The 16,652-nt window shown below is 44.4% G+C and overlaps 1 protein-coding gene and 1 long non-coding RNA gene across 2 annotated transcripts; both read right to left on the bottom strand.

Moving 5' to 3' along the window:
- Positions 1-12,182: 12,182 nt before the first annotated feature.
- LOC142905114 (zona pellucida sperm-binding protein 4-like) lies at positions 12,183-14,653 on the bottom strand. Its single transcript, XM_076051619.1, has 8 exons — positions 14,567-14,653; positions 14,304-14,476; positions 14,068-14,165; positions 13,826-13,974; positions 13,559-13,736; positions 13,345-13,477; positions 12,919-13,224; positions 12,183-12,188 (listed from the first exon to the last, which is right to left on the bottom strand). The coding sequence occupies exons 1-8, from the start codon at positions 14,571-14,573 to the stop codon at positions 12,183-12,185; spliced, it is 1,050 nt and encodes a 349-aa protein (XP_075907734.1). The 5' UTR covers positions 14,574-14,653.
- Positions 14,654-14,782: 129 nt separating this feature from the next.
- On the bottom strand, positions 14,783-15,310 carry LOC142877221 (uncharacterized). Its single transcript, XR_012923804.1, has 3 exons — positions 15,229-15,310; positions 15,009-15,139; positions 14,783-14,924 (listed from the first exon to the last, which is right to left on the bottom strand). It is a non-coding gene; the product is annotated as an uncharacterized LOC142877221 (long non-coding RNA).
- Between the last annotated feature and the right edge of the window lie 1,342 nt (positions 15,311-16,652).

Genomic DNA, 16,652 nt, shown 5'->3' with positions numbered 1-16,652 from the left:
GGCCTTTACATTTAAAGTTGCGGTCTCTGTGTCTTAATTGTTGCTCCCCACTCCTCAGAACCTAGACTTGGCCCAGTGGTGCAGTTAGTGGTGTGACACCAGTGCTACACTAACCCTGGTGGTGGTCGTAGGTAAACGCCAGTGTTGGAGATGCTCCCCTTCCTGCCTCCTCCTGCGTGTACAATATGGTGCACTAGCTGTAATGTTATTTATTTGTTTTAAATCAATACTAACAGTCAATCCCTTACAGAGGACTGGCTGCAATTAGCCCAGTTGCTGTTGCTCTGTTTACCGTCTTGTCAACTGTTTTGTCGACTGCTCCGTCGAGCCCTGTGTCCCAGCTCTGCTGCTTCGCCGCCGCCGCTGCTTCGCCACCGCCGCCTCACCGCTGCTACTGCTTCACCGCCGCCGTCAAAATAAGTTGCCATTGTTGTTCGCTTTTATTATATTAATTGTTGTTTTTCTTTCTTTTAGTTGTTGGAAACTGGTGGTGGCAGTACCAGTGTGGTGGTGGTGGTGGAGACCCTCCACGTTTGGTGTGCTGCGTCTTGGGAGTGGTTTCCTTTTTGTTTTGTGCACGAGTATAACTTTAGACTTTGGTTTTTTTGATTTGTTATTTTCAGCTTCACCCCCTCACACTGGTCCATGACCATTCAACCAGCTCCAGCTTTTGTTTGTTTTTACTCAAAAAGAAAAGATTTTATTCACTGTCTCTTGTATTTAATAAAAGTTGTCATTTTCAAATATCTGAGAACCACGTCCTGTATCCGTTAACGGGTAGCGAACCTGTGTGTTTTTTTAGTTTAGTTAATCCCTGGGTGAAATTCCCAGGGTGGCGTTGTCGGTCCCCATTTCTCTTGTTTTGTTAATTTATTTTACCATTAGTTCTATTCTGTTCAGTTTACCCCTACCCTCGCCATATACATATATATATATATATATATGTATATGTATATATATATATATGTGTGTGTATATATATATATATATGTATATATATATATATATATATATATATATATATATATATATGTATATATATATATATGTATATATATATATATATATATATATATATGTATATATATATATATATATATATATATATATATATATATGTGTGTGTATATATATATATATACATACATATATGTATGTATATATATATATATATGTATAAATATATATATATATATATATATATATGTGTATATATATATATATATATATATATATATATATATATATATGTGTATATATATATATATATATATATATATATATATATATATATATATATATATATATATATATACATATATATATATATATATATATGTACACATAGAGAGACAGAGAGAGAGAGAGAGAGAGAGAGAGAGAGAGAGAGAGAGAGAGAGTTTGAATTACATACAGAAAAAACACACAGACATTATACAACAAAACAGACGATCAAAGAAACAAAAAACAGCACACAGAGGTTTGAGCATATAAAAGATGCAGTTATGCATGTCAGTCCAAAAAAAAAATAATCCGAAGTGCAGATGAAATGTGGCTTTCGAAGATCGAGACAGAGTCCACTGGGCCAGGTCCAGCTGAAGACCATGGAACTAGAATCTTAACTGTGCATAGCACATAATGAACACAAAACAAAATGAAACAGAGTACCATGGACCAGTGTAGCTAGTCTGGAAGGAGATGTCTGTCCCTTCGAATATATTCAATAAAGGGTCCCCATATATCAAAAAACTTATGATGGGTGTCTGACAGAGAATATCGGATGTTTTCCAGATAAATACAGGAAACCATATCATACAACCATTTCTTGAAACAGGGAGGAGCAGCAGGTTTCCATTCACTGAGTATAACACGTTTCGCTATGACCAAACCAAACATGAGAGCTTTTTGTAGTGATGAGGGAAGAGTGAGAGAGAAGTTAGAACAGCCCAGTATAATCAGGAGACTGTCAGGGAACAACTGTTTACAATAAATAACACTGTACAGATGAAAAATGTCGTCCCAAAAGGTTTGAAGTTTCGGGCAGGACCAAAAAAGGTGACCCAGAGTCCCGTCATCTGATTTGCATTTATCGCAGGTAGCGGAAACAGAGGGAAAGATCCCATTCAGCATGGTTTTTGAAAAGTGCAATCGGTGAATAACTTTAAACTGAATGAGTTAAAGTCTAGCATTGATAGAGCAAGATTTGATCCTACTCAGGCCATGGGACCACAGTTCATCTGAAATCTCAACACCAATGTCTGACGTCCATGCATCTCTAATATGAAGAGAGGAGGTTGCCAGGACAAAGAGATTAACAAATTGCCAGATTAAACGTTTAGAGGTAGGAGGTTTGGTCATTAGCTCATAGAAGCGGTGTTGTTCAGGCAAAGACTCAAAATAAGGGATAGACTGTCTGACAAAATTTCTGATTTGCAGATATCGAAAGAAATGGCTGGGGGGGAGACCAAATTTAGCCTGTAACTGAGCAAATGACGCAAAGTGGTTATTAATGTAGAGGTCTTTGACGGTAGTCAGGCCTTTGTCAGACCATTGTAAAAAGGCAGCATCCATAGTGCCTGGCTTAAAGCAGGGAGTTTGACAAATAGGAGCGTAGGTTGACACCCCAGGGATGCCCAGCACAGATTTGATCTGTTTCAAGATCTTAAGTGAGTTACGCATGACAAATTCGCTCTTGAAGCATTTAAAGGGCATATTTAGTTTTGAGAATAAAATGGCTGCTAAAGAGGCACCTGCATTAGCTGAGGCTACCCGGGTCTCAATTGCAGGCCAGCTGGGACAGAGGGAATGCCCCTGCTCAGCAGCAGCCGCAGAGTGACTCCAGAAAACCAGTGCTCTAGCGTTACAGGCCCAGTAATAGTGACGAAAGATAGGGAAGCCAAGACCTCCCTCAGCAGTAGGTTTGTGTAGGTGTGCCTTAGAGATACGAGCTGGTTTATCAGCCCAAATAAAGGGAATAATGATTGAATCCATCAACTTAAAGAAAGAGGCTGTGAGAAATATGGGTATATTTTGGAAAAGATACATAGATTTGGGAAGAACAATCATCTTCACAATATTGACACGGCCGATTAATGAGAGGGGGAGAAGTTTCCATTTGTCTGTCATAATTTTAAGTTTGCCAATCAGGTCAGAGTAATTCAGTTTAAAGAGAAGCTTTGGGTTCCTGGAGATGTTAATCCCAAGATAAACAAAGGACTCAGTAGAAACTTTAAATGGTAAATTATTGATAAAGGCAGGGTCGAGTCCATCGGACAGAGGCATGAACACACTCTTTTCCCAATTTATGGCAAAACCAGAGAGCTGACCAAATTTCTTTATGAGACTTAGAAGTGGGGCAAGAGAAACCCTAATGTCTGACAAGGTCAAGATCACATCATCTGCATACAGGCCAATGGGACTATCCGAGGCTCCACGTCCAATGCCAACGATGTCAGAGCAAGATCTAATCGAGATAGCCAAGGGCTCCAAAGCAAGTGCAAAGAGCAACGGCGAGAGGCTGCATCCCTGTCTAGTCCCACGATGTAATGGGAAAGGAGGGGATCTGTCATGGTTGGTCAGGAATGTGGATTTGGGGCAAGCATAAAGCATTTGTAAAAGAGTCAAAAATGTATCGCCAAATCCAAACTTTTTAAGCGTGGCAAACATATATGTCCATTCAATTTGGTCAAATGCTCGCTTAGCATCTAATGAAATAACAGCCGAGTGTGATGAGTTAGTGGAGTAGATGTTATTTAGCAACCGACGGGTGTTGGAGAACGAGAACCTAGAGTGATATCAGTTTCGAGTTCTAGCTTAGCAGAATCATTAAGAGTAGGAATGTTCAGTGAGTCTAGAAACTCGTCTGGGGCGAGTCAGTGGGCTTAGATTTTGAAGTGTACAACTGGCTGAAAAAATAAAACATTTGTTGTTGATCAGTATGGGATCAGTTATCAGTTGTAGGGTAGCAGAGGAGATTTTGTGTACTGCCCTGTCAGCCTGTACTCCTTTCAGCTGCCAAGCAAGTAATTTGTCAGGCTTAGCACCAAGCTCAATTAAAGTCACCTCCAATTCTTATATTATGAGTATCATATTCTGCAACGAGTTTAAAGATTTTATAAAAAAAAAAATCAGGGCAATCAAAATTTGGGGCATAGATATTAAGGAGAACTAATGGAAAAGAACTGATTGTGCCAGTGACAAGAACATATCTACCTCCTGGATCAGTTGTAATGGAGTTGAGTACAAACAGAGTAGTTTTGCGGATAAGAATGGCAACCCCTCTTGCCTGAGATGAGAGGGTGGATTGGAACACTTGTGACACCCATACAGATCTTAAACGTTTCTGCTCAGTAGGCTGAATGTGGGTCTCCTGCAAAAAAATAATATCTGATGACAGAGATTTTAAATGCGAAAATACTTTCCCCCTCTTAAGTGATTTGCCAGGACCCCGGCAATTTCAAGAAGTAAAAGTAATAAGACTCGTTAGCATCGTGTCTAGCCTGCATTTAGGAAACAAAAGAAGAGATAATAAGAGCTGACATGGAAAAAAAATGATAAAAAAACTGACAGTTTAAAACACACAAGGAACACAAAACAAGGTAACAAACCAGAAACTGCAACAAGAACAAGCGGCAAAACACATTATCCATGGTGGAGGCTGCCGGGTAACAGAGACAGCTGAACTGTGCTGCAAAAAAAAAAGGCCTACTACTACAGCACCGTGTGTACCTCCAAATCTTAGATTAATAAACATTAAGATGCACCTGAAGGGTCATAGTTATAGCAAACTGTTGCCTAAACCCATATTATTAAAGCATATTAAAGCGTATGTTGTGCAGACACTAAGCGCCTACATAGAAGGCTATGGCAGTCGTGAGTCGTCAGATAGTGAGACGGCAAACCGTTGAGCATCCACCGGTGAGTCAAAGATTTTCACTGAATTGTTATAAACAACCTGGAGCTTGACCGGGAAACACAGTGTGCATTTGGCGCCGGCGTCAATAAGCTTCTTCCTCACGGTGTCGAAGGCTTGACGTTGAGATGATACTTCGGCCGTGTAGTCAGGGAATATAGAGACCCTCTCACCGTGGTACTGTAGCGGGGCCTGCTCGCGACTCAGCCGGGGGATACGGACCAGGTAGCCGTCGTTATGGACTCTTGCAATGATGGTCCGCGCTGGCTCGTCCGCGAGTGGCTTGGGTCTCAAGCTGCGGTGGGCCCGATCAATTTTGACAGGCTTGGTGAAGCTATCACGGCCAAGATGCTCCGATATCAGCCGAGAGACAAACTCAGTTGGGTAACTGTTTTCTGCGCCCTCTTTAATACCGACAATCCTGACCTTGAGCCTGCGAGAGCGACTCTCCAAGCCGTTCACCTTAGCTTGAAGGCGCACGTTCGCCGCCGTTAATTCTTTACATGTCGTCTCTAGCCCTGTAATACGGCTGTCGGCAGCGGAGAGAACGTCATCGATGTCGTCCATGCGGTGTTCAGCTTCGCGATGTTCTTTTAGAAGGGTGGATAGGCATGCTTCGATCGAGTCAAGGCGCCCCTCCATCGACTTCTTCAGGTCATCTACAAGCGTGCAGATCTTGGAGAGCTCGGCGCCATGGCTAGCAATGGCAGCTGATATAGTATCGGTGTTAGCGGTAGATGGGCTTGCCTGAGATGCCATCTTTTTGCCCTCATTCTTCTTGGCCATTGCACAAAAACAAAGCGCGACGTGTTATGATGCAGGACGGTGGCAGGGCGAAGGGAAAAATAAATATCCAGGTGCAAAAATTTATGAAAAAGGAGGTAGCAGCACGGAGCTCCGAAAAAACACGTTTACTCCATTACGGCGCACGAGCGCCCCCCCATTTTATTTTTATTTTTTATTTTTTGTATTTCTTTCTAATTCATTCAAAACATTTTGATTGGACTATTGCTTTCTGTTAATAAAACAATGCTCGAGATAAAGTTATTAAGTTTCTTTTGAGTATGTAGACCAGCAGTGTAATTTACTGCAATGCAAGGGGGGCGCCACCTACAATATTGCCTAGGGCGCCACATTGGTTAGGGCCAGGCCTGCACGGTGTATTCCTCTTCCAATTCTGATAGTCCATTTTTGCTTACATTTACCATTGTTTTCCTGTTTCACATTTAAAATTCTTTGACGTTGACATTTTGCTTCAACTTTTTTGACACTGATCTCATCATTGATTTAAGTTCCTTGCATACATATTGATACCACAATCCAACTAAAATAAAGAACTTTATTTAACCCTAACCCTTAATGCAGCTCTAGGTAACTTGGACTCATTACTACTCCCTGCTGGTTGAGAACCGCAAATACTCTTTGCCAGTGTCGTAAAGAGGAAAAATACGAGTCCTTCACATGGGTTTGTTGACACAGCCAGCATACTGAAGAATCGCTTGAAAATATGTCCACCGACGAGGTAAAGTAACATGCGTTACATGTTTGTTTGTTTTGAATATTGTTATATTGTTTTTTTGAACGTGACAGACAACTACAATTACACAAACAAGGATAGTGTGTTGCTTAGACAGACGGCAGTGTTTTGCGCTTGGTTTGCATCATGAAAATTGCTTGGAAATGATGTGGTGTATAATGGTTATAATATTACAACAGGTTATAAACCCGTGTAGCTGTAATGTCTACAACAGCTGTTCAACGTCGCATTGATTGGGTGGAAATGGCGAAGTGACGAAGTGAACATGCTGCAGCGCTAGTTTATTGATGTGGGGAAATACAAATAGTCGCCGAGCTGGAGCGCTCGTATGTGTTCAGGAAAAACACCAATATGAAATGCAAAACAGACATTGACAATAATGTCGTAGCAAACTGACCGCTGCGCAAAGCCTTCTCTAGCACATCCCAAAGATTCTCAATGGGGTTCAGGTCTGGACTCTGTGGTGGCCAATTCATGTGTGAAAAGTATGTCTCCCTGAACCACTCTTTCACAATTTGAGCCCGATGAATCCTTGCATTGTCATCTTGGAACATGCCCGTGCCTTCAGGGAAGAAAAAATCCATTGATGTAATAACCCGTTCATTCAGTATATTCATGTAGTCAGATGACCTCATTCTTTGAGCACATACTGTTGCTGAACCTAGACCTTAAGATTGGACTCTGGAGCAATAGAAGAAGGTCATGTGGTCTGATGAGTCCAGATTTACCCTGTTCCAGAGTGATGGGTGCATCAGGGTAAGAAGAGAGGCAGATGAAGTGATGCGCCCATCATGCCTCGTGCCTACTGTACAAGCCTGTACAGTAGGCACAATTAATGCAACACTGGATGGAAATCAGTCTTGTGACATTGCAGAATCTTATTGAAACAATGCCGCACTTATTGATATCAAAAGCTGCAAGCAATTGATCTCGTGTTGCGGTTCTGAAAAAAGTGGCTAGAGGAAAAACTTGTGTCTCGCAGTGTCCCAAGTGTAACATTTGATATGCCACCGAGCTCTGGGACTCAAGACTAGCTTAAAAAAATCTGGTTGGCGACTCTGCTTTGTTTTGGTGCTCTGACGTTCTCATTAGCTCCGGTGCTCGTACTAGCTGCTACGTGTTTTGCATTCAGGTGTACCGGAGGCTTGAATAACTGCGGTGGAACGAAATCTCGTTGTGGCACGTGCAAACTCGTGCAAAGTACGTTCCGTGTTGTCTAGAGTATAAAATAAAATGTGAATCAACGCGATAATGTCCCGACCCTAATATATATGAAAAAAGCGGCAAAAAAAGCATTCAATGTGAATACAGCATAACAGTCAGTGAAGTTTTTCTTTTTCATGCTGAGATCGATTGTAGAATGAAAGACATTCCAAGCTGCGAAATTAATTTCTTTATTCGTATACGGAGGCGTTCCGAGAGAGGAGCGGGGCGGGCGCTCGTGTACGTTATTTACACGATCACCGCGATGTACAAAAGAAACGTGTGGGATTCGTGCGTTCGCTACGTTTTCAACATCCAGATTTTTTGGGACGAACGTAGGTTTCTGGATTTGAGCGTACGTCAGGTATCAAGATGAAATCCACGTACGTTTTCGTACATGAGGCCCCAGATGATTTTAATATTAAAGCTCTCAAACAAAAATAAATAAAATGCCTTCTCATTGTTTTTATTATTTTTATTTTAGTTATTGCATGCTTCTATTTTATGTACATTACTCAGTTGACTGGAGCCCTGTTACAAAATGAATTTCCCTCGGGATAAATAAAGTATTTCTGATTCTGATTCTGATTTTCAAAAGTTGTGTCGTGATGTATTCCTCTTCCATTTCTGATGGTACATTTTTTTGCTTTTGTTTTACAATCAAAACAAAAGTGTCAAGCAAAACCCAGGTGATGTTAGTAATAAAACTCTGACGCAAAAAACAAAACAAAAATGTGAAAGTATTACGCTTAAGCTAATGCATCTGACCACCAAGGAAAATATTTGGCCATAATTGAACTATAACGGTTGTGAATTATTAGTTTAGATGCTCCTTCGTGGTCAGCGACTTATCATCCCACGCTCGCTGCAGCGTTATTATGTGAAGCAGCTGCACCAGGGGCACCCTGGCCTCGAGGCCACTAAGTGCAGGGCCAGGGAGACCATGTACTGGCCTGCCATCTACAGCGACATTGAAGAAGAAGTCTTCAAGTGTGCCCCCTGCAATGCTCTCAAGCCTCATCAACCCAAGGAGCCCCTCCGGCTGCATGTCATCCCTGACTTACCTTGGTCCCTCACTGCAGCAGATGTGTTCGAGTGGGGGGGAAAGGAGCATCTGGTGCTTGTTGACTCCTACTCTGGATGGTTTGAAATTGACCAACTCACTGGAACGGCAAGTGCTACACTAATAACCAAATTTAAACGTTACTTTGCCACTCACGGAGTACCACAGCAACTCATGACGGACAATGCTACCTACTTCACCAGTAGAGAGTTCCAGGAGTTTGCTCGCAAGTGGGACTTCTGCCATATCACCAGCAGTCCCCTGTACCCGCAGTCAAATGGCCTCGCTGAGAGGCCATTTGACTGGGTGTGATTTCACTGCTCTGAAATCACACCCACCTAGCAGTCATGATGCCAGATGTTAGTGGTAAACAGACCTCTTGAGTTAATCTCATCGTTTATTACCGTTCAGCGCACTTGCCTTGTTCTTCCCAGTTATATACACACTGAGCATTTTTAGTAAGAAGCCCATGAATTGGAAACTCTAAGATGTGTAGAACAGACAGAAATGGCTCACTTGGGAAATTTCTGTTCTGCATTTACATAATTACAACTATTGCACTTAGCAAAAAGTGCGAGCAGACTGGCATCGATTTGTGAGTCAGCCTTGCCATAATCGTGCACGTGGTCTAGAAATGGTGTGTACGGAGATTGGTCTCCCAATATTTCAAACACACTACCATCTTCCATTACACTGGTTGCTCCCATTTTAATCAAAAGTTAAAAGTCCTTACACATCGGGCAAAAGGCGAAGCGACGCAAATAAGCGACACGAAAAGGCGAATATTTCGCCAGCAATTTTTTTTATTTATTTTTAATTTTTTCTATACACACCAAGCGCGACGCAAATATGCGTCTAAAATTCGCTAAGCCACTGAAGTTTGAGGCTCTTTCTGTCTTCTGTCGCGCCGAAGGTGAAACAATGGAGTCGACAACATATTCAAGTGATGATGTCCTGGTGATGGTTGAATCAAAAAGGAAAAAGAATAGAAGTGTAGTGTATTGACAATATTCAGCTAGAGTACCCTGCCCTCTTGTGGTTGTGAAATACAACAGCCTGAGTTGTAACCTGTTTTTTTTTTGTTGTTGTTGTTGTTGTTGAGAGGGTTGACGTCGTATTAAAGTTCCAGTCTGCACGGTCTCAGTGCACTCAGTCAGGTCTCCGTCTGACTTATTGAACCACCCCAATATATTACAAGAAGTATTTGGGTTCACCTAATATTGTTCTTGAGAGGTGTTGCAGCCATTAAATTAATGACTTTCGTATGCCGACTACATTAGTTTATAGTGGACATGTTTTCTGCTTATTCTTTTGCTAAAATTATAGTATATCATTTGTTTTTTGTGTCTTGAGAGGGCATGTTGTGTGCGTCAGGGGGATATAGGTCAGGTGAATACGCGGCGGCGCGGGTGGAAGATGAAGAAGCGGCGGTTATTAACCGTTTTTACCACGTTATTAAGGTTCCTGTTGCCATATGTTTTTCGTTTTCCTTTGGATGTTTTTATCATTTAGAAAGCTTTTCGGAACAGATTTAAACCAAAGATTTATTTTTTTTTAACCGAGAAGTTTTGTTTTACGTGCGTAAAACGAACCACAGCTTTCTACACCACGGCTTAAAAACAACAACAACAACAACAACAACAAAACCCACATAAGGAGATGGTTGAGTTAGACACGACCATACAGGAGCTTAAATTTGACCCAGTGAAATTTGGCCAGTACTTCTGTTGTCCGTCGGACAATTTGGAGGAGTGCGCCGTCAACTGGCTCCGCGTTTGCAGAGGGAGAGGACATTGTTGACGTGTTGATATGACGTCCTTCGACCATCCAACATTTTGGATTGGTCAGAAGTCCAATATTCGCCTTTTCGCCTGCGAAAAATGCGAGACAGGAGTGAAGAAAAAAAAAAGTAACTGTCGCTTTTACGTTCCGCGAACATTCGCTGCCGGTGTGTACGGTGCTATTGACTTCAGTAGGGTTTAAAATAGCGCAAATTCGCTCCCGGTAAACACTCAGATAGGGACCTTAGACTGGGCAGCAATATGGTCCAGACAAATCTCAAGTTGCTTTTTGCTCACTGCCCGTTTTCACCTACCCCAATACATATATATTCACGTCCTTAAAGGTGACCAACACACGGTTACCCACACTAAAAGCTTTGTAGATCTGTGTATCTCGCTGCTCGTTTCCTCGTATTTCCTGCATCCCGCGAAAACGGTCTGTTTCACTGCCTCCTCCGTGTACGCCTGCCGCCCAGCCCACTCCGCTGTGATTGGTCGCTGCTGAGCCTCACTTCCTCAGTGTGCCGGTGCAAGAGTTGAGAGTAAACGGCAAACTTTGCGAAACCGGCACAATTTAAACACTTACTGTAGTGAAGGCTTCACCCTTTAGCAGCGGTTTAGTGGCTAATCCAGCTTCATACGGACCCAGCGTGGGCAAAGTTACGGCCGCAAGGCGGACCGAAGTTCCCTGGACGTATTTTGTGCCTTCCGTGTCCCCGGAAATATATTTTACTTTTTGTACTGACCGTGTTTTTGTTTTGTATTTTTGCCAGACATTTTAATAGGCTTAGAATGATTTCCTTTCATACTGTTGACTTGTATCAAAACACTGTCCTAGCAGAGAAAATATGGATGCTGAAACAATCACTTCAGTCATAGAGTCGTTTATTAGACAAGAATATCTGCACAACTTAAGTCCACGCCAAGCACAAAGCAGGAAGAGCTCTATACAACTACAACTCATGTTAACATGCTGGCAGCGTGAAAATCGCTACAAGGAGCGAAACTTGCGAGTCGCTGCCTCTTCAGTTTCGCTGCCAGCGAACACAACACACATAAGCAGAGCACGGAGTTAGCAGTGGTGGCTAACAGTTCATCAACACAATTCAGCGGTTGTACGTTGCAAGTAGTCTTAAAACTAATGTTGCTTCAGGTCACAGTACACTCACAGTCATCATCCATGTTTTCAAATATGGCCGTGGCTGACTATTCTCTCATCGTCCACCGGAAAGGAGATCCGGAACGCATTCAAGTCAATGCGTTCCCAGTGTTAAAAAAAAAAAAAAAAACAACCTCTGAACACAGCGTAGAGAACCATGCCCAACAACTGGCAGGGCTCACGTCCAAGTCCACAAACATGACAGACCAAGATAATTCATGGAATATTTACATTTAATGAAATACATTTAGAAAAAGAAATACAATGGGCTTTATCATAGTGCCACGTCCTTGTTGGTCTTTAAAGTTGGGTCCTTTTTAATCAGCATTTTAGATCTGTGCATTCGTCTTTGTCACTTTTTCATTGCTCCAGTTGGTCCCACTTGGCAATATGGTCCCGACAAATCTCAAATGGCGATTTGTTGAATGTGTGGCCGCTCTTCCACACAAACCCTTAACTGCTTGATTTGCCTGCCCCCCTGCCGCCAAGTTTGATCATGTGCATGAAAACCATTCCGTTAGTGAGCTCTAAAACTGCAAAAAGCAGAGTGAAAGCAACTCAAGGTCATTCAGGTTACACAAGACAGTTTGTTAAAATATTTATTTCTTGAACTTTACGGCCATGTGACAAAACGCTGCTGCTGCTGGCTCTGGGGGCCGGGGCCCTGGCCCAGCTGCTGCCGCTGCTGCTGGCTCTGGGGGCCGGGGCCCTGGCCCAGCTGCTGCCGCTGCTGCTGGCTCTGGGGGCCGGGGCCCTGGCCCAGCTGCTGCCGCTGCTGCTGGCTCTGGGGGCCGGGGCCCTGGCCCAGCTGCTGCCGCTGCTGCTGGCTCTGGGGGCCGGGGCCCTGGCCCAGCTGCTGCCGCTGCTGCTGGCTCTGGGGGCCGGGGCCCTGGCCCAGCTGCTGCCGCTGCTGCTGGCTCTGGGGGCCGGGGCCCTGGCCCAGCTGCTGCTGGCTCTGGGGGCCGGGGCCCTGGCCCAGCTGCTGCTGGCTCTGGGGGCCGGGGCCCTGGCCCAGCTGCTGCTGGCTCTGGGGGCCGGGGCCCTGGCCCAGCTGCTGCTGGCTCTGGGGGCCGGGGCCCTGGCCCAGCTGCTGCTGGCTCTGGGGGCCGGGGCCCTGGCCCAGCTGCTGCCGCTGCTGCTGCTGCTGCTGCTGGCTCTGGGGGCCGGGGCCCTGGCCCAGCTGCTGCCGCTGCTGCTGCTGCTGGCTCTGGGGGCCGGGGCCCTGGCCCAGCTGCTGCCGCTGCTGCTGCCGCTGCTGCTGGCTCTGGGGGCCGGGTCCCGGGCGGCCCTGGGGTCCCTGGTGGCTCGGGGCGTGGCCGTGCGGTCCGTGGCTCGGGTGGCCGTGCGGGCCGTGGCTCGGTCCGTGGCTCGGTCCGTGGCTCGGGTGGCCGTGCGGGCCGTGGCCCGGGCGGCCCTGCTGGCTCGGGCCGTGGCCAGGGCGGCCCTGCTGGCTCGGGCCGTGGCCAGGGCGGCCCTGCTGGCTCGGGCCGTGGCCCTGGCCATATAAAGGCGAGACTCTTCCATCAAAGCAGCGCTCCTCACAAGTCTTTTCTCCTGGGATGCAAACTTCTGTAGAGCACATGAAATAGATCTGCAGAGAAATAGTACATCAGTAAGCAAAGAGATGAGCTTCTGCCTTAAACGGTAAATGGCCACCCAGTCCAATTAAGTGGTTCCCTAGATACTCACTTCTTCATCAAGATGCTTCTGAGATGTTATGTCCATGAACTGGAAAGCCCGAACTTCAAACCGCCTCTGCTGACGGTTCTGGTTAGTGTCATTCACTCGTAAGATGGTCATAGAATCAAAAGGGTTGGCACACCTACACAGACAGGTACATTTTAAATACGACATTCAGTTTGAGGGAAGAAAAACACCAAAAAAAAGAAAAAAAACGTCGTACCCTTCATAAACCAGCACCAGCGCATTCTTTGCAGAGCGAGGGTAGGCTATACAATAGTTCACAAGAAGCACAGCTTCTGGTCTTGAACAATGCAAAAGCACCTCAAGGTAGAGTGGGGTGCCCAGGAGCACCTGCAGGGGCAGACTGAAGCTGGGATAGTAGCTCGAGTAGTTACTGTCTGTGGGATTGGAAATTGAGAATTAAACGCAAATGAAAGCCCATTAAAGTTACTAGACATTTTGCGTGATTACAGTTCAAAAACTTTACCTCGGGCAATTCTCAAGTGGACACTATACAAGCCTGAACTCGTAAACGTTGAAGGCAAGCTGGATGATGGAGTTTTAACCATGACGCCAACACTTATTAGTGACTTCTGCGTGCCACTTGATGCACTGTAGCGGCACTCAACCATGAACCTACAAGAGACAGTTTATGACAGATTCATTTTCTTGGCGGGGGTGGGGTATGCATCACAATGCATGCACAGCAAGTGTGCTGGATCCACTAACCTGAGTGGCTCAGTTCTTGTAATTGCACCATATTTTAGGTGCAAAACGTCAACAGCCATCAGCACCTCAGCCATGTAAATCACAGTCCCACTAATGTTCTGTTAGTAAAAATTAATGTTGCTTCTGGTCAGTTTGTGCAGCATTACCGCGACAGTTTGTTGGATGAAGGCAAATTTTATGCATGAAGCAATACCACATGAAACTAGTAAAGAGCAAGAGAACAGAAAAGCACTTACATAAACTCGAACTCCACATTCTTTAAATCCAAACTTGAATATGGCAACCTTGTTATTAACAAAGACAGGCTTGCAGTCAGGATAGCCAGGAATAACAAGCTTTGTGGGGTCCACAGAGATCGATGGAGGGTTGTCACGAATTTCAAAGACAAACTGTTGGTCTGCAGTGCACTCTACAAATGAAATGCAAGTCACCCACAATTGGTCAGATAAGGTGGTTTTTGAAAAAAACCAGAGAAGTCAAAATTCAAAACCAAATTTACCATCCATTGGGTAGTAACAACCATTAGTTGGATCTCGACAACATCCAAGCCTACTGCAGTCTGTAGCACTTATTCCCACAGCGCCACATTTCACTCCCTGTCCTTTTGCTACAAAACACTCTGAAAAAAAACAACAAATTGGCAGAAAATAAAACCAAAGCCAAAACAGAAAACTCCATTTTAAATTGGTCTTACTTCGCAAGTTTGACGCAAGCGGTGGAGCGTTTGATTGAATGCACTTTGCATTTTGGCCACTGGTGCGCGGGGCTAGGGCCCCATTTACCACACAATATGCAGGCAAAGCCCTCAGCTCACTACGCTGGTCAGGATACAGCAGCTCCACTGTGTAGTTGTTTGCCTGTAATCATCAAGCAGCCTTTCAGGAAAAGCCACACAGTTGAAGCACTCCTGCCGTGTTTCAATACCTTGCGTACACACTCACATTGCAATTAGCTCTGGATTTAACGTGGCACCCAGTGAACGGTATGGTCACTGCATTTTGCTGGTAGTCCACTTGATAACCACAAACTGGTGGAAGCTCCGTGACAAAGAGATAATTTGCATTCTTGGAATCTGGGGTGGGGAGAGGGCTTGTAAGTTGTCAAGCAGTCATTTTGGAGGGTGGGGGGGGGGATAGTGCAGATGAACACCTTGACACATACCCTTGACTCTGACTCCACTTACGCTACCTGCACGCAAAGCAATTAGGAAACTCTCTTTACGGCACTGCACTGTGAGGGCAGGAGTGTCGATTGCGGTGCCGCCGGTAGAGGTCGCTGGAGGCGAAGCCCCCTGGTATCTGCTCTCAAGAGCATCATCAGCCAACACACCAAAATTTTGTTGACCAGAGTAGAAGCTGGCAACAGGTTCTGTTCGTTCGTCCCGGAAACCTGTGCTCTCTGAAGCCAACTCCTCAAACTTCTCCTCGTCCTCGTCATCATAAGGGTCATCTGAAGGGGGAAAGAAGCAGATTGAACAAGTGACTGCAGGTGGAAACCAGCCACGCTCTTAAAGCAATGCAAGCATTCACTTTGTCCATTTTCTTTTTTTAAAACACAGATATAACATTAAAGCCAAAACACTTGCAACTGCACAAAAGAAAAGTGTAATGGCACTGTAGAAGCTGCTGTCCTTTTACCAGGCAGTTACAGGTTCTTCTACAAAAAAAAACAAAACCCCAGCGGAATTCTGCCTCGATTAATAAAGAAAGACAACCCTTAAACCGCCCCACCTACAGTCAAACTAAAACATTAATACCACCAATATTTAACAAACATAGCAAAGCATAACACACTTCCTTACCAAACAAATCCACACTTGGATCAGTCAGCGCGCTTGTCCTGTACTGAGGTAAAAAGTCAGAGACTCTGGGAAATTTGGAAGACTTCCCTGCCTGGCCTGAAACCAGCAGCAGCGTGCTGGTCAGAGCCACCAAAAGCACCGCAAGCTTGCCCTTGGCCATGTGTCCAAGTGGAAGCTAACCTCTTGCTAACTGCCTGTCCCTTGCCTCTGGCAGTTATACAGTGCTGATCCTTCATTGATGGCACCTGGTTGCTGGCTGCTGATTGTAACATGCTGCTTAGCTGAGAACCACTCAGGTGATTTTGATTAGAAAAGTGAAGCCAGTGAACAGAAGCGCTGGTAGAGTTTGTAACCGTTTAAGAGCTCTAATTCTTTTGGTATTTTTAAGACAATGCTATATGTACATGTGTCCTTTTAAATACCTAGGAAAGGCTTTTTAAGTATTTCTATCAAGTGAACTATGTTTTTGAGGTTACTAAAACATATTTCTGTCTTTCGAACATGAATACAAAGAAGAATGCCATTCACATAAATTGCATAGACATTTGTCATTCATATTTGTCCTCTGACTTTAATGTTCCTCTTCATGTTTGGGGAGTTCTCAAATGTACATGATTAGACTGCTGGAAACATAAAACAAAAGTGTCAAGCAAAATCCATGTGATTTTAATCATTCAATGCCGGCCCGTGGCATAGGCAGTATAGGCAAATGCTAAGGGCGCCGTCCATCCAGGGGGCCCCACTAATGGAGGAAGAAAGAAAAAAAAGTAACTCGCACTACTTT

This window comes from Nelusetta ayraudi, unplaced genomic scaffold, assembly GCF_046127955.1.
Source record: "Nelusetta ayraudi isolate G7.1 ecotype Tasmania unplaced genomic scaffold, CSIRO-AGI_Nayr_v1 ptg000135l, whole genome shotgun sequence".
Taxonomy (NCBI): Eukaryota; Metazoa; Chordata; class Actinopteri; order Tetraodontiformes; family Monacanthidae; genus Nelusetta; species Nelusetta ayraudi.
The sequence above is the reverse complement of the archived record's forward strand: the minus strand, read 5'-3'. Positions and strand labels throughout refer to the sequence as shown.